We start from the raw sequence: 24,298 nt of genomic DNA, 5'->3' as shown, positions 1-24,298 counted from the left end.
TGTACGAAATTTACCTTGAGCTCGCAAACAAGATGGTTCCAGTTAAACAACCGGTTTTGCGCACGCATAGCCTGATACCAGGTCAAAGCATTGCCAGTGAACAGATGCATCGCAGAATTGAAAAGTTCTTCTTCGCACATTTGTTCACACGCAGCGTAATTTGCTACGGTGTCCAAAAACTCATTAAGTCCAGTTCCTTCATCAGTTCCAGCATACTTCCGAATCTTCCAATCAGCGACGCGTTGCGGGTGTCGCGAGTAATTCCTGGGGGCCACCATCGATCCGTTTCCCGCGTTGGTAGATATTGAAAAGTTCGGATAGGATGGTCCCGTCCGCTGTTCGGTCCATTCAGGAACGTGATGCTGGTTCTGAGTTTGGTACGGGGCTGTGAATCCGGTATTCTGTTTCGGTTTCTCGATTGGAAGTGATGGACATATATTTTGTTGACCCGAGAATCCTCGCTTCAACACAAATTGATCGGGACTGGGCGCCAGTGTTGGGCGAGGAATTTCCGGTTCATCAAATGAATCGGGTACGTCCATCAAACGCAAATCTTCCAGATCGGTCTGCAGATCCATCTCGGGAGCACTTTCCTTCTGATGTACTAGTGCCCGAAGTTCACTGACGGATTCACGAAGTGAGACAACTTCTTGAACCGTCTTTCTTAAAACTGACGAAATGGTTGTCAGTGAAGCAATCCCACCCATTAGCGTTTCAGTAGCTTTTGAAAAAGCATCAGACCCCTGAGACGCTAGGGCTCTATTATCGTCGGATTGCTGTCGCAATTGTCGAATCTCGTCCCTCATCTCGCACAAGACACGCAACAGGTCGTCCCCTACGAGCTGTTTAGAAAGAGATCCTTGGTTATCGGAAGGATTGGATCCCTGTGGAATTGCAGGTACGTCTGTACTCAGCAAATCTCCCAAAATTTCTCCATCCTCCCCTTCTTGGTTGTCGGGAGGAAGTGCTGCCTGTTCGTCGTTAAAATGACTGGCATAAACTGCTAGAACTTCCTCCAGCAACCCCGAAATTTCCTGGTTGACCTCCCCTGCCACATAATTTTGGATAACCTGGAGCCTAGACCCCAAATGAAGCAACCGTGTTCGGTAAATCTCCTTGTTTGGGCACCGGTACTGGAGATCTTCCTTGATTGTTAGTAATTTACCAAGGCAGATCTCCTTTTCTTCACCCACGTCACCCCGGAAATTGCGAACTAATTCCCTCCGAGACGACAAAATTCCCCGAAGACGCCGCTGCCGCTGGACACCCGAAAGATCCGAATCAGGAGAGATAAAAATGCTTCGAGATAGCAACTCAAAATCCAGCTCATCGAAATGTAAATGATCGACGCGCATGAACACACACGCTTGGTTGAATTTCTCCAACGCCATCATAACTTGCGCTATATTGGAAGAAATCACCAAGACACAAAGCATGTAAGTACTGACACGGTATTATTTCTGATTTTTCGCCCACTAACGATTCCCTTAAAATTTCAGGAAATCAAGCTGCTCCAAAAATGTCTCAAACCGGATTGAGAATTCAAGGCGATTGGCCACCGCAACCGAATAATAACAACAACCTTCAAACTACTCGTCCGGCAGACCAAACACAAACAACGCAATCCACAAATTCGGACAAAAAAGAAAATGCAAAAATCAAAAAACAATACCAAAAATGTAAATAAATAAATAATACGACCGCGGAACAATATTGCGGAAGAAACCTCACCACTGTTCTACGAAAATCCTCTATTTAGTAGAAACACCCCACACTCCGGAAGAAAAAAATATTTTCCAAAATAGGAAAATATTTTTTTCAGTGTGTTTTGCGCTGTGCGCCAAATGTAAGTAAGGGTTTGCCCACTACTCGGGTTCTTGTTTGCCCGGCGAACCCTTCTTTTCAGGGCGGCCTAGGTGCTCCTACAGAATTTCGGATTTTCGTTTCACAACAAAAAGTAAACAAACAAATAACCTAAATTTACCAACTTTTATTTGCTGTGTCCACTCTCCCTCCACTTCACTACGGCTGCTGGTGATTCGCTGCTGCGGGCGGAAAGGCGGGCGGCTTCTTCCGACCGGCCGGGTCAACAACGGCCGCGTTCTCCTTCGGTCGTATCTTCGTTGGCTGCTCCGGCAGCGGTCCTTGTCTTTTAGCTAGGGAGGTGAGCTTGGCTCCTTTGTTGGAACCTCCCTAGCGACGGTGGTGATGAATCACCGGATTCTTCGCTCCCCGCAAAGAATCCCGGAAGACACCGCAGTGTTCTTCCCAGGGGGAGCCGTTGTCCACCCTGCTTCACCCTCCTTGGCTATTAGCTGGGAAGGAGAGCAAAGCTCGTTCGGCTTATCCTTCCAAGCGAGGGCGGAATGGTGCGTCTGGATCCTTTACGGTTAGCCGGGGAAGCGAAAGCTCCTTGATAATTAGCTTCCCCCGACGGCGATCCAGCACCAGAAACAAACGAGTACCCGAACCACGGGCCGGCACTTTCTGACGGGTATTTTTACCGTCCACACGCGCACTATACCGTACTGGTTATGGTGGCGGGAAACTGTCCCGAAAAACACAAAACTGATCAGGCGTCTGTTCGATGCCGTGGTCCGTCACTATCTCTCTTCTCACACGATGGCCGCCTTCCACCTCGACCGAAAACACCAACACCAAAAAACCGTACCGCTGCATAGCTGTCATCACCTATGTGCAGCATAGCCAGTACACGTATTTCAGCAGTAGGAGAGCGGTGGCCTATCTAAGCCCTATGTTAACTATGTACAATTGTCAAACAAAAATTACTACACCTATCTGAACGCACAAAACCGTTCACAAACGCGAAACTATATAAAAATTTACAAGAAATAGTGAACGATATCGAAACAGCGGTGAGCATAAATTTTCGTAAACAATACACTCTACGGAGAGAGTACGCACGAAAGGGTATATTTCCACTCAGTGCTAAATTGTTACCCTGACGGGTTACACCCTTTATGGGCAGCTAGGGCCGAGGGTGGTGGTTAGCGGGTTTCATACATCCTTGACCTGACGGACAAAGCTATGGTGCCTTGAACACAGGCAACGCAGATCCAAGGCCATCATTGAAATGATAAGTTCTGCGTTTGAGATGTACTTCCCCCGGTTACCAGACGAATACCTGTAATTATTACTTGTTGCTTTGTATGTATGAATCTAATGTTCAGTCCTGGGTGGTGTATGTGTGGAAGGTGTGATTTTAAGCGTTCGAGTCCAGGAGTGCATATCTGTCTGGGTTAGCGTGGGCCTTTACTAATTGTGTAATAGTGTGATCGCTAAAGGCTCGAGCATTTGAATTCTAGCGTGTCTCTATCTTTGCGTGCATAAATTCGATTTTAGATTCGTGTGGCCATTCGCATATTCACGTGTATTCTTGAACGATCGCGCGCCGACTGTGTATCTGATAATTAATTTTTAGTGTATGGTAGAGGAACGTGTTGTCTGGTGAATATGAGCATCATTCTTGATTGGTCCAACTGAAGGCATGAGTCTAGGCTGATCGAGAGTAGAGAATTCCGAACGTAGCCGGTCTATGATCGCACGAGTGGTGGGTTAATGTTTGAGACCGCGGTTGTAAAGTTATAGGTGCTAAAAAGTTCACACAAGGGGTGTTTTAATGTTGGCGAAATCGCGAGGGTAGGTGTGTGTGGATGATTGAAGTTGTAATGTAAGTTCGCGTTTTTGACCAGGTTTGTGTTATCGCGAAAGTTAGGGGCGTTTGTGCGTTTTGGATGTGAATGTATATGGGAGAATATACAATTGATTGTGTTAGTGAGTATTAGTATGAACCTAACTTAAGATATAATAATAAAAGGAAAAATAACATGCCGAATGTTTCTTTTTTTTTTGGTCAATAACCGTGCATTGAAGAATGCCCAAAAACTCTGAACTAGGCCCCGTGGAGTCCAGTCTGTCCGTCTCGTCCTGTCGTGTCTGGGGTTTCCAGGTTACATGCATTCACCAGGTGAGACTAGCTTATGTCAGCTTACTCGTGCACTGGTTTCGTAGAATCGAGGCGATTATCGAAATGATAGATCCTACGAGTGAATGCACTTGGCCCAGTCACCTGTCAAGCATTTGTGTGTGTTGAGATATGTGTGGAGCTTGTAAATAATATTTTAATACAAATAATATTTTATACGTTAAAATAAGAAATGTGTAATATACTACTTGCAGTTTATTGATCGTTCCTACTTATCTGATTTCATCGAGTATGAGAATTCATCTCCATTGTTCTAAAACCTGGCGACGTCTGATGGCAGAGAAGAATCATTGTTGGCAGCAATGTTGCTCTTCTTGGATGTATGAGCTCCAAAAGGTCAGCACAAGAATATAACGCATGAGACCGAAAACAAATAAAAATAAAATAAAGAAAAGAGTTAGTATTGTTATTGAGTATTAATAATATGCCGAATTTTTTTTTTCGAGAGTTGTCCTACTGGAGCTGTAGAGCTAGGTTCTCGGAAGGGCTCCCCGTCAGAATCACATACTACAATTTGCAGACGAGACAGGCAATGTCGCCCACTAAAACCCTGCTTTAGGCCAATTCGGGCCGTGATTCTGAATGTGATATTCATTGTACGGTTCAGGTATGTGCGGGCGTAGGGACTCGCGATCGCGTGTATCATCGCGAAGAGCTCGAGCATTTGTACGTTAACGTGTTCGATCGCGTGTTCCTTTGTATGTCGCGTGTGCTAACGTGTATGTAACTTCGCGTGCATAAATTCTATATAAATGCCGTTTGCTTTCGCATATTCGCGTGTATTCTAGAATGATCGCGCGCGGACCGTGAATCTGATATTTAATTTTTCGTGTGCGGTTGAGCTCTAGAAAAAAATGGGTTCTTACATATCACTAGAGTTCTCAGTCATGTCGCCAAAGAACGAGTTACCTTGTGGATATGAGCTCTATTTTTCGATAGATATAACTGAATGTATGGACCTAAGTTACTAGACTGGAGGATAAAGATTTCCGGACGTGACCGATTCATGATAGCGCGCGTTTGCGGCTTCGCGTTTGAGACCGCGTTTGTAACTAAAACGTTCACGTTTTTATCGGAGTGTTGCGATCGCGAATGTAGGTGTGCGTAGATGATCGCGAAGAGCTGAAGTATCGTTTGTTGACGTGCTTGTCGCGTGTGCTTGCGTGTATGTGCCACGTGGACCGTCATTCTGATATTTAGTTTTCGGTGTACGGATCACATTCTGACAGGGAGCGAGTTACTCCATATCACTAGATTTCCCGGTCATGTCGCCATGGACCGTGTTGTGCAGTGTATATGAGAGCTTTCTTTTTAATTGATTTAATTGAAGGCATGGACCTAGACTTCAGGAATCGAGGATAGACTTCCGGACGTGAACGATTCATGATCGCGCGAGTGCGGGGGACTGTAAGTTCACGCTTGAGACTGCGTTTGAGTGATTACAAGTGCTGAGACGTTCATATTATCACCGGGATGTTATAATGTCTGGATGAGCGCGGGTATAGGTTGCGTGGATGGTTATATTTTTGATTGGTCCACCTGAAGGCATTGGACTTATGCTACTAAGCCCGAGAATAGGGGATTCGAGACGAAACCGATTCATGATCGCGCGAACACGGGCATTTGGAGGTTCACTCTCGAGACCGGGATTGTTAATTTATAAGTGCTAAACCATTCACTTAGTCACCGTTATACTTTTTACGAGATCGTGGGTGTGGTCGTGCGTGGATGATCGCGAAGGACTCGAGCGTTTGTATGTGGATGTTTTTGTCGCGTATACTAGTATGTATGTAACTTCGCGTGGACACATTATTTTTATAAGCGTGTGGCCATTCGCATGTTCGCGTATTCTTCAATGATCGCGCGTGGACGTCTTGTCTAGTTTTTATTTCTATTGATCCAACTAAAGGCATGAATTTGGGCTGCTAGGATCAAGGGCGGAGGTTTCCGGACGTGACTGATTCATGATTGCGCGAGGTTAGGTTCTTAGGTTCCAACGTTCACCTAATCAATTGGGGTGTTTTAATATTGGCGAGATCGCGGGCGTTCGTATTTGTGACCAGGTTTGTGTTATCGCGTAGGCCACGTTTGTACGTTTGGAATGAGAGATTGTTAGTGTATATGAGAGAATGAGCAATTTGTGTTAGTGAGTGTTAGCATGGATCTTATTGAAAATATAGCAACAAAAGAAGGGTGCCTGCAGAGAGAATTGGGCCCTAAACCCACATTGTATATTATTTGACCATGGCAGTGGATAATAAAGATCGCCAAGTTAAGCACTAAAATTGATCACAATGTAGCTTAACTAAAAAGAAAATAATCGTATCGTAAGTTTCTGCGATATAATCACTGTAATACTGCTTTGGTGGAACCACATCAAGGTCATGCCGAGGGAATTACAAATCGCCCCATTTGGAGTAGTTCACCAAGTCTAAAATTGTTAGCTACTAAATCGCTGTTCGTTCTTTTATAAATAAATGTTTAGGAGCAAACCAAAGACATGACTTAGACCATAGTTTTATTACGCGCCACCCAGTGAATAATGGAAACCAATCAGAATGTCGCTAATAATTCATAGCAAATTTTTACGTCTCCTACGCTAGATGTGAAGATTTTGAAATTTAGTACAAGATCGTTAAAATTTAATTTGGACAAAATAAAGTAGGAATTTAAACATACCGTCCAGTACAACGGGAGCTAGTAATGTTTAAATTATAGAAGGTAATTAATATAATTAAAAGTTATCTTGCAGACACATATTCTTTGTCATTGTCATTTGTCATTTCTCAGCCCACACCCTGGCAGACGTTCATCCGCCCATCTAGACTCTGTCAAGATGAGGACCTACAAAGCCTAACTGTTCGTATGTGCTAGTCCGTATAGCACACCAGTTTCTTCCACAAGCAGGCGCCGGCTGTTAACCAGTCCCACAAGTTTCAGATACATTACATAGAGGATAGTTGGAGACAGAAAATGAAGAGATAGTAAAGAGATTTTGGTTTGCTGAAACGAGACAAGAAAAGCAAAATAATTGTGATCAGTTTTTTTTTTTTATCGGGCAGATGGGATTGCAGCTTAACGTAACGTCAAGTTCTCTATTTTGTCTGGTCCAATGTATCCTGCTCCTAACAACGCGTGCTAAGTCGTCAGTGATGCAATTAAAACTTCGCATTGATTCCGCTTCTATTTTCTTCCTGATCTCCTCATGGGTCCCCTAGGTCAGAAGCGGATCAATCGACTGTTAAGTAAATTAGAGATCGCAGTCAGCCGTGATGTCCGCGAATTTCATACATACATACAAACTATTTGGCGCAAGTTCAGAGCGTGTAACGTCGTGTCATCTAGTCTGTCATCCTATGGAAAATAATCCTACCATTGCCTTGGGGTCAACGTCATATTGGCAAATTTTACATTGAATCCGCTTCTGTCTCTTCCTAATCTCCTTTTTGTCTCCTAGGTCCGAAGCAGATCAATCGACTATTAATTGAAACGGTAAACATACTAGCAGTATTAGTCCTTACTCGCGAATACTTTTCCTTCAACTGTGCTGTTCTTCTCTATCTTATAACATAACTCGATTATCCCTGTTCTAGTCAATATACATATTCATTACATTATGGACCGGGCAAATCCTTAATTTTCTATTATTATTATCCTGAGTAGCTATACCAGTGAAGGTATTTTAGGATTTCGCAAAAAGAATCTCTGCCAATAAAGGCGTAATAAATATTTATCCACTATTAGCCATAAAGTTTGCTCGAACCGAATGTCCGCCTGGTTCGACTCGAATAGACCACACCGACCCGAAAGGGTTGCTTATCATTTCTGAGAGCCGGTGTGCTTGGTCGAGTTTAGTAATCATAAGAACAAGTCCTGAATAATTAACTATCTCTTAGGTGCCAGTCCTGCACTCCTTTCCTGAACTAGCCTCATACTCACGATCAAAAGAGTCGACAACTAGTAGGATCCACATGTCCCCCACCCAAGTGAATTGATCAACTTGCAAGTAGGAGCACATATCTACCAACCAGCCAAGAAGACTTCCGAATCAATGAGAAAGGACCATGCCAGTCGAAGGCCACAGGCCCAGCGCCATCTCGTACAGTGTCATTGTCATTTCTCAAGATGAGAACCTACAAAGCCTAACTGTTCGTATGGGCTAGTCCGTATAGTTTTTGGTTTGCAGAAACGAAACAAGAAAAGCAAAACAATTGTGATTAGTATCGTAGCTATAATAAATAAATAAACGATTTCTCCTCTGTTGTCGGTTTCCCTGTTCGCAGTCCTCCCTCCTGTTCCTGATCTGTTTGGGCCACTGGCTTTCCGTTTCCTTGGCCGTCCGGTTCTCCCTCACACATCGTAGCAGGAGAAACAAATAAAAAGACAAAACAAAATGAAAATAAATGGACGTCTGCTATCTGTGCCTAAATTGATGCTGCTTCTCAGTTTTGCACGACCCAGGGGGGACTTGGCCTTGATCCCAATGCTCTGTCACCGATGTGGCGTGATATTCGTTATGGAATATTCTTTGTTTGGGGGCCATTCATAAACAATGTTGTACGTTTTTTTATCCCTGATCCGCTGATACGTCTAAAATTCATTTTTAGTTTTTTTATCTCGTTAAGTGACGCTCTTCCCCTATTGTCAATATCCAACATCATTTATGAATGGTCCCCTGGTGATATATTTAGAGCAGACAATCCAATGAAAAATAGGATTGACAGGATTTTAGTGCGCTCTTGGCACCTTGTGTCACATCTTCATGTTTGTTATACATATTAAGAATACCAAAGCATGCGATGTGATGACCGGAAGATTAGAGAAGCAACTCCTCCCCTTCCCCCCCTATTAAAAGTTATCTTGCAGACACATATTCTTCATAAAAAAATTGTATGGTACCGAAAATACCGGTACTGGCATTTGTTCAGTACCGGTATTACGGTACCAAAAATGGGTCGGCATTCCCGAGATTTTTGGTACCGGTATTACCTTACAAAAACCTTACCCCTTTCTGCCCCGACCCACTGAGACGTCCAAAAAATTGTTTCAAAATCGTTCAACACGCGTCCAGCGATGGACGTTCGTTGAACGGTTATTTGGACGTTGTCCAAATTGGTCCAACGAGCGTCCTTCATTGGACGATTTTGAATTAGCCGTTCTTAGAGGGGAGGCATAAAAAATGTGATTTTTCATGATATGTCTGAAGGCGACGCATGGTAGTGTTTGATTACCCAGGGCTCGTAGAAAAACTTATTAATGTCTCTCAGCATTATCAACAATTGAAAAAACGTGTGTTCTGCTAAGAATACACTACACCGAATTTTTTGAAAATGAATTTTTAGATATAGTGCACTTTATATTCGTAAATTTTCAAACCACCCTAAGTGCCAAAAGTGAAAAAGTGATGTGAAAAAAAAATTATGTATTATCAAATATGAGTTTGGCGTCACAAAATTACCCCAATGTGAAGTTTTTGTCAAATTCGGGCGGCTTTTGAAGTTTTGTCCGACTTTTGTATGGAATGTGATCACTGTGGGACGCGATGATTAGTGGATGTGATACTTAATTTTTAGTGTATGGTTCGAACGCTAGAAGAGAGTGGGTTCTCGCATTTCACTAGAGTTCCCGGTCATGTCACTATCGAACGTGTTATCCAAAGAATATGAGCATCATTTTTAGGGTAGATTTCCGGACGTGATAATTTATAATCAAGCGAGCGCTGGGTTAATGCTTGAGACCGCGTTTGTAGATTTATAGGTGCTAAAATGTTCACTTAATTACCGGGATTTTTTAATGTTGGCAAGGTTTTATCATGCTATGCTGAATATTCTAAAATTCTGAAATGCCAATATTCTAAAATTCTGAAATTCTAAAATTCCAAAATTCTATAATCCTAAGATCCTAAAATTCTAGAATTTTAAAATTCTAAAATTTTAAAATTCTGAAATTCTAAGATTCCAAAATTCTAAAGTTCTTAAATTCTAAAATGCTAATATTCTAAAATCCTAAAATTCTAAAACTATAAAATTCCAGTTATAAAATTAAAAAAAATGTAAAAATCTAATATCCTAATATACTTATATTCTAATATTTTAATATTCTACTATTCTAATAATCCAATATTCTAATACTCCTATACTTTAATATTCCAAAATTCTCAGATACTGATAAACCAAAATTCTAAAGTCCTGAAATTCTAAAATTCTTAAGTTCTAAAATTCAAATATGTCTAATTTCTAAAATTCTAAGCTGCTAATATTCTAAAATTCCAAAATTCGGAAATTCAGAGATCCTAAACTTCCAAAACTCTTATATTTTAATATTCTAATACTCCTCTACTCGAATAATCTAATATTCCAACATTCTAAGATTCTGAAATACCAAAATTCGAAAGTCCCAAAATTCTAAAAATCTTGTATTCTAAAATTCAAATATATCTAATTCTAACATTTTAAAATTTCAATATTCTAAAATTTTAGAATTCTAAGATTCTTAAATTCTAATATTCCAAAATTCTAAAATTTTGAAATCTTAAAATTTCAAAACTCTGAAATTCTAAAATTCCACAATTATAAAATTGTGGAATTGAAAGATTGTAGAAATCTAATATTCTAATATATTAATATTCTCCTACTCCTACTCCTATACCCTAATATTCCAAGATTCTGAAATACCAAAATTCGAAAGTCTCAAAATTCTAAAATTCAAATATATCTAAATTCTAAAATTCTAGAATTCCAGAATTCTAAAATTCTAATATTTTAAAATTCTAAAATTATAATATCCTAAAATTTTAAAATTCCGGTATTCTAAAATTGTAAAATTCTGCAATTCTAAAAACTTAACATCCTCGAATTCTAACATTCTGAGACGCTAAAATTCCAAAACTCTAAAATTCCAATTCTAAAATTATAAAATTGTAAAATTCTAATATTCTGAAATGCTTATATTCTAATATTGTAATACTCTAATATTCAACAATTCTAAAATTCAAAAAAGATTCTAAAATTGTATCCTAAAATACTAATATCCTGTAATTCTAGAATTTTAAAATTCCAAAATTCTAAAATTCCAAAATACTGCAATTCTAAAATCTTAACATCCAAGGATTCTAAAATTCTGAAATGTTAAAATTCCAAAACTCTAAAATTATGAAATTGTGAAATTCTAAAATTCCAAAATTCTAAAATTAGTATTTCGGAATTCCAAAATTATAAAATTCCAAAATTCTGAAATCGTAAAATTCTTAAATCCTAAGATACTGAAATTCTAAAATTTAAAAACTAAAAAGTTGTAAAATTCTAAAATTCTAAGATGCTAAAATTCTAAATGCCTAAAATTCTAAAATATTGAGATTTGAAAATTCTGGAATTCTAGAAAACTAAAATTCTAAAATCCTAAATTTCCAAAATTCTAATATTCTACAAATCCCAAGACTCTAAAATGCTGGATTTCCAAAATTCTGAAATTCTTCGATTCACAGATTCTAAAATTCCAGTATTCTAAAATTAAAAGTCTAATATTATCCACTCTCAAAAACAAAAATGGCACAACTTACCACTATCCTCTGAGAGTAAATCAGTGAATGCCAGCTGCAGAATGTCTATTATTCCCCATCGGCTTGCGCTTGCTGAAATTTTTAACTATAGCCAACAACCAGATGACACAGGTGTTTTAAATAAACATGCAACTTGTTAACCTTCCGCACTTACTCAATCAGGAACGAATTGAGCATTCCATCGTTTATATTTCCTATCGAATCCTGGTCCACTTGTCGTTCCCCACTCGAAAGGCCTCGAACAGTTCAAAACAATGCTTGTTCCCTGGCGATATGCAGTGCCGCATTTTTCGTCAACTCAGCCGCTCCAGAAAATCCTCAAGTAGTCGTTTGGTAAAAAATTTCTCATCACCGACAACCAGATAGCCCAAACAGTGGGCGATATGCTCTTGGATTTTAGCTTTGTTGTGACCACACTGAAAAAGTGCATTAAAGGCTTTCATCAAAGTGGTTTCCATGCTTACATTGTCTTGACTAGTTTCCATTGCCGTGCCTTTAGGAGACGGTTCCGACGTGAGCGGCAGTAGAGGTAGAACCTATTACACCAAGGCTTTTGATAGAGGCCGATTGAACCATCTCAGCCTTTTCGCCAAACAGCCTCAGCAATCAAATCTGATTGGAACTCGGAATGGACCGTCCTCTGGTAGTCATGATGGTGTCCTTTTCCCCCTTGGGTAGAACGATATCACCAGTAACCTTCGGTTGCTTCCTCCAGTCGAAAGTCTGAGTCAAGGCTACCAAGTCGTCTCTTATCGAAGTATGCAATTCAACCGGTCCCTGGTAAATAATCAAAGTAGGGAGCAACGAGATGGACATCGTTATTCACAGTCGTTGGAGAAACGTTAACCAGTTCAGCCAATGCATTTTATGCCGCGTATTGCACCTCATTGGTTTCCTCGGAACCATTTCTGATCACTTTTGAAATACCAGCCAGCAGTAGTTGGGGCCACTGAAAAAACAAACTGCTGTAAACTTAATGAATAAAAGTGAAACGGGAACTTACTTTGTGAATAGCAAACTGCATCGCCAGAATTTTATTTACACTTCTGATTTTCCACTTTGTAAATGACCTGGATGTTTTTGTCAGTAACATTGCTGCGACATTTTAGGTGTAGAAAAAGATTTTGTCGCGCACGGGTGCTAACGGGACTCGTTTTATGATCCGGAACTTTGGAACTGTCGACAGAAAACAATGTGTAAATCGCTGCTAAGAGTTTTAAGTCAATCCAGCCGAATGATCTGTAAAACAATATAGGTTATGTTTCTTTGATTTGCATACCCACTAGATACTTACGAGAAAATTTCGTTCACTTCCACAACGGCCAGTTTTGCCACCGAGGCCATGAATCAATGTGTTAACGTTTCGTACTCACATAAAATGCCACCACACAAACGAACAATGCCTTTTTTCAGCTGCTGCAGTTCACTGATTTTTCGCTCATCCAGGGTGGAATTTCGCCGTCTTGCGTTGTCCGATGGGGAAGAAGCAGGACACCCATGATAATCGTTGGAAACTGCGGCTTCCCGGATAATCCAAGCAAATCTGAGCCAAAGAGAATAGTGAAAGAGACGCAGAGTGAAAATCAGTCAAAACGGCAACACTCCCTTTACGATGATTTTAACACTAGAATTTGGCAACCGTTTCCAAAGGCAGCACTTTAAATGACTCCTATAATATTTTGAAAACAAACCTTTTGTCGATCGTTGGATTTGTTTATCAAACGATGTGCATTTCGAAACAAAGAGATGAAATAATTCTAAAACTTGTTTTTACTCATACATAGACTCTAGAATGCACCTTACAATCACGATTGCACTAAATTCTGACGAAAATTCAAATTTTTTTTTGATAGATTTACAATACTTATCTCGTCCAACTCAGGCATGAGTAATGTTTATTTACATTGCACGATTGGTCTGCTCAATAAGGTATTTTTGGCTTCACACTATTCGTCTCTTTTCCTATTCTCTTTGATCTGAGCGATTCTCGGATTTTTTTTCTTTTTACCTGTAGCGGGACAACCAATTCAAGAGTACTTATTCAAAAGGTCCTAAGTGACATTGAGCTCGAACTGAGAAAAACGAGGCTGAAGTTTCATGGACCTAAAACAAACCCCTATTAGAGAACAAATATGCGTTTTGATGGAACAATTATGCCAATATAGTCTAAGGACTACGCTCTTTAGGTAAATAATGCTAAAAACATGAAATGTTTAGTGCTAATGTAAAACTAAGCGCTTTAGAATGATGCGTCCTTTTGAAAATTATATGACCTTTCACATAGGTCTTTTTTTCGGGCCCAAGAATCATACGACGCTGCACATACGGCTTTTTTCAGCAAAGGTAGCTCTTACGACAAATATTGAATTTCTTCAAAGTTTTCGACAAAATGAGCACCGGAATGCGAATGTTCTTCATTACTATGGTAAATAGTTGCACTGGATTTAACAGAAGTCTTGCAGAAAAAAATGCGGGAAACTTTAGTTCATATTAACAAATCATTGGCTGGAAGTGGTTAAAACCAACGAATGGCATGTTACTTTAGAATAACTAAGCTTTCCAATTATCATTTAATTTATTATACTTACTAAATTCAACTTCGAAAATAAGTCGCCGGAACAGAAGAAAATAATTTCTTTTATTTTGATGCTTAGGACGTTTTTACTAGGTACCTATGTGCAGTAGGGAAAACATGGAATGAAATGAATCTTGCGTCGTTTTTGCATGGCGCCTATGAACAGTTGCAGAGGTTTTGAAATATTTCGTGCATAGGTCCTTTCATTTTAAAAGGTCTCAAGTGCAAAATTTCAAAATATGATCATGAAAACTTTGCGACTTTTTATATAATGCTTGTTATTTTGATAAATACTGGGTATAATGAATCCTGGTTTTCGGTATTCGTTAGCTATGTTGTAATCACATGCTGTGCTGCAAATAACTCAGTTTGTTTTCATTTGTCCCTAAGGTCCATTTGAATCAGCACTCTTGAATTATAAAAAACTGAAAATAAAAAAGGGGAAAAACGCGTCGGCTCTGGTCCAAAAAAATGAAAGAGCGAGAAGGTGAATAATCCGAATAGCTTAACCTAAAGCGGACCCTACACGAGCAGAAATATTGACAATAAACCAATTATTGGTCAATATATTGATCGTGTAAGGACATTTTGAAAATATTGATTCTGTATAATTCACATGGGATTGACGTATTGAAGCAGTCTTGACAATATTTTTATTGACAATATTCTTGCCTCGTGTACACTGAAAATCAAAGTTACCTATTTTTTGGGTTAAATTTGCTCACTGGAAAGTTTATACATGGGCAACCCAAAATTAGGTAGAAATTTGAACATGGCGATTACCCATAATTTGAGTTGCTCGCTGTGAACTTCGTGTTGGGTAGGAATTGAATAATGACGTCTACTCAAATTCAAGTTCATCGCTTTGTACTTATATTTTGGGTAGTCCATTTCAAACAAAGTAGTAGGTAATGTTTTTGACAGCCATTGTTATTGTTGTGAATCAAATTGCATGAAGTGGCTCTGGAAAAGAATGGTAATTATAATGCATAATGCAATAATTTCAATTAAAATTAATGATTAATTTATTTCAGCCTAGAAACTTAGGATAAAGCAATTAGCGCTGGATCTAAAACATGAGTCGGTGAGTACTGAAACGTTGTTTATTTTTTGCTTGTGGGTTCATGTTGAGTTGCTCATAGTACTTAAATAGCGGCCACCGCATCATTCCGAAACCCGATCGGACCTCGAAAGACACATTGAACTCATGATGGGACGTTGATGATTCATATTTTTTGGAAATGTCTGAAATGCATATCGCTAGAGTTAAAATAGAATATAACTACTAGAGGGTAATGGCAGCGGCTAGCGGTGATTAAATATTTTCTCGTTCTTACATATGATGGGCCCATTAGATTGACATTTGTTGCCCTTGACACACGCAGGTTAAAGTAATGAGTAACAATAGCAGCTACAAAGCGATACAGTTTGGCAATTATATGCCAAATGTTCCAGGCTGCAACAATTCTAATTCGAGTCTATTGATCAAAAGCAGGCAAAAACCTCAAGCGGTGTGAATTTAGTAAACGGGGTAATTCTAAAAGATGCGACGAAATGTTGAATGATAAAAGGTCGAATATAGCAAATGATTGAAAATAACAAAGGTTCCAATGTTACTAAAGGTTTAATGAAACAAAAGTTTAAAATTTAAAAAACAGAATAATGTATTCTCACCGTTATGATGCGTCACCTCGCCTAGTTTGGTGAGGTGAGAGCGAAAAAGCGATCACCGCTGTCACTTAGGTGACTATAGTCACCCAAGGTGAAAGAAGTCACCTGGCAGAGCGATTCCAATAATCATTTTGAGTGACGACGGTCACCGTAAGATGGGAAAAAGTGACTAAATGCACGAAAAAGAATTATCTATGTTTAATTCCACAAATTATTTCTTCACTTTTAATCAAGATAAAATTTTCATTTTAAATCAAGGAATTTATTAAACTAAAATGGATTTTTGGGTTGGATCAACCAAAATATCTATTACATTAATCTTACAGGTTTTGTTATCTGTGTTTTTCGAAGATCAACCAAATTATTGTTTATTTCAAATAAATCAGTGATTGAAGCATAAACATGCGTCTGATTGATTCCAAAAGTCTTCCTGTATTAGTTCGACAATCCTTGCTGGATTGAAACAAAGACGGTGATTTTTAGTGTTTTGTGGTTACCGGAAACCGCCATCTTGGATTTCAAAATGGCACCAATCATCAATTTTTGCCTTCTACTAATTACTAACTTTCAAATGACACCCATATTTATGGTGGTTTTAAGTGTTTTGTGGTAACGGGAAGCCGCCATCTTGGATTTCAAAATGGCGCCAATCATCAATTTTCGCCTTCTACTAATTACTACCTTTCAAACGACACCCATATTGATGGTGATTTTCAGTGTTTTATGGTAACCGGAAGCCATCATCAATTTTCGTCTTCTAACAATTACTACCTTTCAAATGACCCCCATATTGATGGTGGTTTTCAGTGTTTTGTGGTAACCGGAAGCCGCCATTTTGGATTTCATAATGGCACCAATCATCAATGTTTGCCTTCAACTAATCAATACCTTTCAAATGACACCAATATTTATGGTAGTTTCAAGTGTTTTGTGATAACCGGAAGCCGCCATTTTGGATTTCAAAATGGCACCAATCATCAATTTTCGCCTTCAACTAATCAATACCTTTCAAATGACACCCATATTTATGGTAGTTTCAAGTGTTTTGTGGTAACCGAAAGCCGCCATCTTGAATTTCAAAATGGCGCCAATCATCAATTTACAGCTTCTACGAATGGCTACTTTTCAAATGATACCCATATTGATGGTTGTTCTTAGTGCGAATGCCAAGCATCCATATAATATATATTGGAAGCCTATATTTTGGGTTATCCGAACGTTACAGAAATTTTGGGTTATCCGCTCGTTATAAATTTTGGGTTATGCGCTCAGTACTCAAACTTTGGGTTATCCGCTCTTTACTCAAATTTTGGGTTATCCGCTCAGTACTCAAATTTTCGGTTATCCGCTCAGTACTCAAATTTTGGGTTATCCGCTCAGTACTCAAATGTTGGGTTATCCGCGCGTTACTCAAATGTTTGGTTATCCGCTCGTTACTCAAATTTTGGATTATTTCATCGTTACTTAAACTTTGGGTTACCCGCTCTGTACCCAACGCTTGGGTTATCTGTAACCCAAACTTTGGGTAGTCCTCACACTACCCAAAATTTAAGTTCAAAGCTTGTTACCCAAAAGTGAGGAGATGCACTTTAGTCCATTTTGGGTAGGATTCTACCCAAAATTAGGTAACGGCCGGTAAGCGTGTAGGGTCCGCTTAAGAGAAGAGACGACAACAGGCTTCTTGCTTTTCTTAATTTTCTCGACTAGGCCCTGCCGTAAATCTAAAGACAACAAGCGTTCATCGTTGCCAGATTCCTTTCGTACACTTTTCGCAATTGCTGAAAAGAATTATACCTCAAAGATCGCACCTCAACTAAAAATTTACAATTCTAGCTGCTTTTGAAAATTAAATTTAATTTTCATTCATGTCTCTTAACAATACACGTAGCTATATCGCCATTCAGGACTTTTATTCAATTTGCCTGAAATGTTGATGTGTGTGAAAAGTAGCCAGAACAGATCCAGCAGCACTGTTTTCCATCCCGCTTGTAAATATGATGAATGCTCATGACTGGCAAAACGACCAATCAGAAGCTGGTTCAATATTGAGGTTAGGACTGGATCAAACTAGCTACGCGATTGTCTTCTCTTCTCTTAGGCTTAAACCGAAGACTCCATATCAAGAAGACTGGCAACTCTGTCCAGAATCCGGAGACAGTAACAGCAACGCCACTTGCGGGTAAAGGTGGTACTTTCCATAGTGATGCACACACACATATACATTTTTACATAAAGCTTCCTCCCTTCTTCCAATAGAGGCGCTGTAACCTCTGTCGCCTCTCGTTTGTATGGGGGAAGGAAAGAGATATCAGTCTTCTTGATATGGAGTCTTCGCTTAAACGCAAATACGAATCGCGTTTTCTTTCGCTCTAATGGCTCAAAATGGAAATGTCAAATACAAACGCCATATTGGAGCACGATTCGCACGATGTTTGTTGCACTGGGGCAAAACCCTCTTGCTCGTTTGGCTGCACTTTTTGACAGTCCGTTTGGCTGCAATTTTTGACACTTCGCTAGTGTGTGTAAAGTGTCTGCATACACGCAGAAGAATCAGGCCTTTTTGAATCAACAAAACGTTTAGTTGAATCTAAAACGTGGCGAATGACTGTTTCAAATTGAAATGGGCGTTTTTCGAAAGCATGCATTTGCTTTAGTTCAACAAATACTTTTGTTTACATTTTAAATAGAATCAAAATAAAATTTGTTAGATCTAACTGATCCCTTTGTTAAAAACCAACAGAATCTTTGTTTAGTTTCAATTAAATTTGAGTTGTTCTCTCCTTTTGTTGATACAAAAGATTTGTCTTTGTTTCTTCGAATTTGTTTGTTCGGTTAAATTTATCATGATTTTCAAACGAAATATTTGTTGGAACTACTGAAAAGCCAACAAATGAATTTGATGGTAATTTCAACCAACAGTATTGATTGAATCAAACCTGAATCTTGTTTGTCACTATATCAAACGGGAAATTGTTATTTAAAACCAATATTTGTTTATTTTCACTAATTTTTTTCTGCATATAGTTAGAATCGGTTGTGTCACTGGAGCCGAAATGCGAACTGGAACCAGCCAGAATTCCAGTTCATTTCCGGCTGAACTTTACTGGGTTCGTGCTACTAACACAGCCAAATCTCTTTATTTTCCAAACCTTGCACTTTACTATATTGAATGTTGATGATGTGTTTTGTTCTCAATGGAATCGTAACTGACTATTGTCGTGTTTTTATTGAATATTCGACGGAAAATCTCGTGATTTCTGGTATTAATTTCGAAAGATGGACTGTTAGTGTGCATGTGCGTTAAATCGGGCTGATTTCTTCTGCCTGCGATAACGGGAATCAACAGAACATATATCATTGCAGCCCGGAATTCACCCCAGGATTGTGCCAAATAGGGATGGCTCGTGAATATGATCATTTGTTCAAGTTACTAATAATTGGCGATAGTGGTATGTGTTGATAGTGCTTATGGAATTAGGAATAGTTTACACTACACGGATGAAAAGAAAAATACTAAAAAGCTTTTATTATATGCATTTTTAGTATTCGTTTTTAATCTTTGAAATGCATAAATGTTTATGCATTTTCACGCATTGTAATAATTTATTATTTGCGCTGCATAGTTAGTTATTCGGAGATACTCTTGGAACTTTGACGTTTAGTTAGAGGGGTAAATGTTCCGAATCATGGCCTTTTCGAAAAATTGGTATTTTTTTTTGGAAATGGCTCTATATGGTCTATTTAAGAACAATCAATGAAAAAAACGGGGGGAAAGCTTTAAAGGGTGAATCAAGCATGATTTTTAAAAACACCGTAACTAACAAATGTAAATAAATTGAGATTATCACTCCCCCGCATCACTGTGTTGGTATTTACTTATGAATATTTTAGGGATCTTCAGAGAGCGTAGGTGATCCGGGATTCCACGAATTTCCTCTTGCATGGACGTGTCGAAACAAAAAAGTGGAATCGGGAGTATCTAGTATATTAACACATGTCATAACATAACTAGAAGCCCACTGAGACGTCCAAAAAATTGTTTCAAAATCGTTCAACACGGGTCCAACGAAGGGCGTTTGTTGAGCGGTTATTTGGACGTTGTCCAAATTGGTCCAACGAATGTCCTTCATTGGACGATTTTGAAACCAACCGTTCTTAGAGGGAGGCGTTATTTCTTGTGACATGTGATCAGGGATGCCAAGTGCTTTTCCAAGAAGTCTAATAATTTTCCAAAAAGTCTGGAATTGTCTGGATAGGATAAATTTATAAAAAATTTAAGGTTGTGAACTTTCAGCATCTTGGAATGCTGAAATTTCCAGCTGATGAAAACTCAACAAAATTTATTCGCCTTTAGCGAAAAAGACTTCGCTATTTTGTGTTTCCAGTTATTCTAAAAAGTTTTGTTTTCATAATCGTTACTTGAAAATGTGGTTTTAAAATCAACGATGCATTCTTGTATCTCATTTTATTATTTGTCAAACTGTCTGGATAATTCTGGACAAATTTTCTGAAATCTGGATCAGACAAACATAAATCTGTATGTCTGGACGATGCTTAAAATTCTGGAAGAATCCAGATAAATCTGGAAGGTTGGCACCCCTGCATGTGATTGAAGTACACTGTCATGAATCTGGTTTGGGATTGAAGCTCGACACCCCAGTTAAACGCATTCCGGAACCGGTTCGGATTTCTGAATGGAGTCATTATGGATAGTTATCCTCTAGGGAGAGATATGCGGAGGAAAAAAAGGCAAACTAGCAACGGTAAATATCGCGATAAAAAACTAGCATCACTTATTGCGAACCAAGTTTTGCGTGACTTTATTATCATAACGTTTATTTTAAAAATAAGAAATGAAGTGCATTGGAAAATTTTGTGCGAATCGGCCTTGTAATTACGCTCTAATAGCTGAAATAAGTTTTTTTTCGGTACCCGAAGGATGCTGCATTACGCGATAAATGGGTTGAATTTTTCGAGTTCCGGCGTTCCCGTTGCTGGATTCTTTGCGGCTATGTAGCGCAAGTATTATTCAAACAAAAATCAGTAAATATGTATATAATAAGAAGAGAATACTGCAAAGAAAAACTCCGTTCCTGTGTATTCGCACGTTACGCAGTTATAGGAGCTTAAGAAAAACAAAAAAGCAAACTTTTGATGATGGATCTATTTCCCGCAGAAAACCATTCTTGACCCTATCGAACAACGTAAGCAAGAAGATAGATTAGATGCATAAAATATACCATGCGGTAGCTTTCGGACAAAAAATCTCTTCAGATCAATCAAAAGCAACACTGCCAGCAACGCAACCATCTGGAAAAAATCAGATAGAAGGTATTACCGACGATTCCGCCGGGAATCCTACCTTTGGATATAGGTTGGTTACCCTAATTGAACAGCATTATTCTTGTCAGGAAAGTTCAACTTACAATAGCGCCTATTTATAATTTGTTGCCTAATGTTTATCAACAAAAATTAAAAAAAATAACATTACTATCCAAAAATATTGCACCAATGCAGTCAAATAATGATCGACTGGCTCAAAATGTTGACAGTAAGCTGGCTCAAGATGGCGTCTTCGCATATCTCTCCCATATCTAACGAGCTAGCCTAGTATATGTAAGCCGTGGCTCGACAAGTCTTTCAAAATTTTCAATGACCAGTGGATTCATAACCTCACATCATATAAGTAAACGAGAGGAGAGATCCCAGAATCGATCTTTTAAGGGAAGAACTCCCGCTAGTACTTCAACACTCATCGTATGTGTCGATTGCATGGAACCTAAGGCGATTCGTAAACAACGATACTGTATTCGTTCCAAATTAATAATGTGAGTGTTTGCAGCTGAACGGAAACAGAAGCACCCATATTCCATTACCGAAAGTATCGTTGTTTGATACAATCTTATCACGTCACTTGGATGAGCACCCCACCAAGATCCGGTTATTGTTCGGAGAAAATTTATCCTTTGTTGGCTCTTCTTTATCAGATACCTAATGTGGCCTCCCCATGTACCTTTAGAATCGAACCAAATTCCAAGATATTTAATGGTCATGACTCGGGCTATCGTTCTACCAACCAACTGAAGCTGAACTGGATCACGCTTCCTTGAAAAAACAACCAACTCTGTTTTCTCCGTAGAGAAATCGATGCCTAGCTTCAAAGCCCAACTTGATAAATTATCCAAACTATCTTGCAGTGGTTGTTGTAAATTTATGGCTTTTGCTTCTGTAACAGAAACCACGCCATCATCTGCAAGTTGCCTTAGAGTGCATGGGCTGACAATACAATTGTCAATGTCCTTCACGTAAAAATTGTAGAGAAGGGGGCTTAAACAAGAACCTTGTGAGAGGCCCATGTAACTTATTCTGAATGTTGCCAAATCGCCATATGAAAAACACATGCATTTTCTGACAATAAGTTGTATAAATAATTATTTAATATTGGTGAAAGACCACATTGATGTAGTTTCTCTGAGAGAACATCAATGGAAACAGAGTCGAATGCTCATTTTATGTCTAAGAACACAGACGCCATTTGTTCTTTTTTTGCGTAAGCTAGTTGGATTTCTGACGAAAGTAGCGCCAGACAATCATTCGTTCCCTTTCCCCTCCGAAAACCAAACTGGGTATCTGATAGCAAGCCGTTCGCCTCAACCCAATTCGTCGCTGTTGTGCTATCTTATGACAAGCGCCATTTTGCACATTTCGAGAAAAACGATTTTTAAAATTTGAGATTGAGCATCTTGAAACTTATAAATGGTATAAGCAATCCAAAGAACACAATTGATGCTTCTATCTATTCTGTATTAATCTCTCAAATATTACGAAGATCGGTTGAATATGTTGCGAATTTTCACTATAAATGTAAACAAAAGTCGCACTCACACGTGTCATAGGAGTGTATTGATGACAAAATTTGTATGATGTGTCATAATCGTGCATGGAAAATTTTCCATAGAAAAAAATCATCAATTTTCAACTTTTATTCATATCTTTGGCTTCATTTGGTCTATAAACAATCGGTGAGATGCATTTTAAAGGAAATGAGTCAGGGAATCTAGAAAAAATAGTTATTTTTGGTTACAGTGTTGCCAAAAATGCTATATTTCCAGTTTAAAACTTAAATTGCATTTTTCTCACAATTCGTGTATTTTTGTTTTGAAAACGATATTGCTATTGTGTTTCTCAGATAATTTTACACATAAAAACATCTTATGGATCAAGATAACTTGAACCAATCTCCAGACACAGTCATTTGAATCAAAAAATTAAAAATTTCTCAGCACGTTTCTCGCTATATCTCAGTAACCAAACAAAATGTCGAAATTCTGAAAACGCCACTTTGTAGAGATTTTTTTGACAAGTAATATGGCATATCTAACTTAGTTTACCCCAAAATGGCGCTTGTCATAAGATAGCACAACAGCGACGAATTGTCGAGACGTCGTAGGATATTTTTTCCAACAATTTCCTGATGCAGGACAGCATTGCAATCGGTCGATACGAGTTATGGTCGGAGGCTGGTTTTCCCGGTTTTGGAATGGCGATAACTCTCATTTGTCTTCAGTCGTGCGGGACAATGTTCTACTCAAGAAGCTTATTGAATAAATTCAACAAGCGTCTTTTTGCTAGGTCAGGCAGATTCTTCACCAAGTTGAATTTTATTCTGTCTGGACCCGGAGCATTATTGTTGCATGAGAGGAGTGCAATTGAAAATTCCATCATTGTCAAAGGCGAATCTATGAAGTCGTTACTTGTGGGAGCATCGCGAATGATTTTCTGCGCAGGAGCAGAATGTGGACAAACTTTCTTGGCAAAATTAAATATCCAGCGATTCGAAAAATCTTCGCTTTCATTAGTTACGTTTCGATTCCTCATTCTTCTGGCTGTATTCCAAAGAGTAGCTTATTGAATAAATTCAACAAGCGTCTTTTTGCTAGGTCAGGCAGATTCTTCACCAAGTTGAATTTTATTCTGTCTGGACCCGGCATTATTGTTGCATGAGACGAGTGCAATTGAAAATTCCATCATTGTCAAAGGCGAATCTATGAAGTCGTTACTTGTGGGAGCATCGCGAATGATTTTCTGCGCAGGAGCAGAATGTGGACAAACTTTCTTGGCAAAATTAAATATCCAGCGATTCGAAAAATCTTCGCTTTCATTAGTTACGTTTCGATTCCCCATTCTTCTGGCTGTATTCCAAAGAGTACTCATTGATGTTTCTCTTGACAAGCCATCAACGAAGCGTCTCCAGTAACTAGACTTTTTGGCACGACGGAGACTGTCAAATTTGTTTTGCAAAATCGAATAATTTTCAAAGTTCGCACGTGTACACCCTTTCCGTTTCATAATTTCTTTGTAAGCAACTTGTTTAGCTTCATATGCATCCGACCACTCTTTGTCCCACCAGGGATTAGGAGGCCGGCTATTCATTGTCATGCCAGGATTGCATTTCGTTTGGGTTTGTTCTGCTGCTTCAATAATCAAA

The 24,298-nt window shown here is 38.9% G+C and overlaps 1 protein-coding gene across 2 annotated transcripts in view; it reads left to right on the top strand.

The window, feature by feature from the left end:
* The window catches only part of LOC131683249 (ras-related protein Rab-35-like), a 360,655-nt gene that overhangs the window by 31,198 nt on the left and 305,159 nt on the right, over positions 1 to 24,298 (top strand). The window contains exon 1 of one of the 2 annotated variants that reach the window (XM_058965079.1): positions 18,968 to 19,259. The exons of the other annotated variant lie outside the window; for it this stretch is intronic. Within the exon in view, the coding sequence (XP_058821062.1) occupies positions 19,208 to 19,259 (52 nt within the window). The 5' untranslated portion in view covers positions 18,968 to 19,207. Of the gene's footprint in view, positions 1 to 18,967; positions 19,260 to 24,298 lie in introns of those variants that run through there. 2 annotated transcript variants of the gene reach the window in all.

The sequence above is a fragment of the Topomyia yanbarensis genome, chromosome 2, assembly GCF_030247195.1.
Source record: "Topomyia yanbarensis strain Yona2022 chromosome 2, ASM3024719v1, whole genome shotgun sequence".
Lineage (NCBI taxonomy): Eukaryota > Metazoa > Arthropoda > Insecta > Diptera > Culicidae > Topomyia > Topomyia yanbarensis.
Note: the sequence above shows the minus strand (reverse complement) of the source record. Positions and strands in the feature narration are given on the sequence as shown.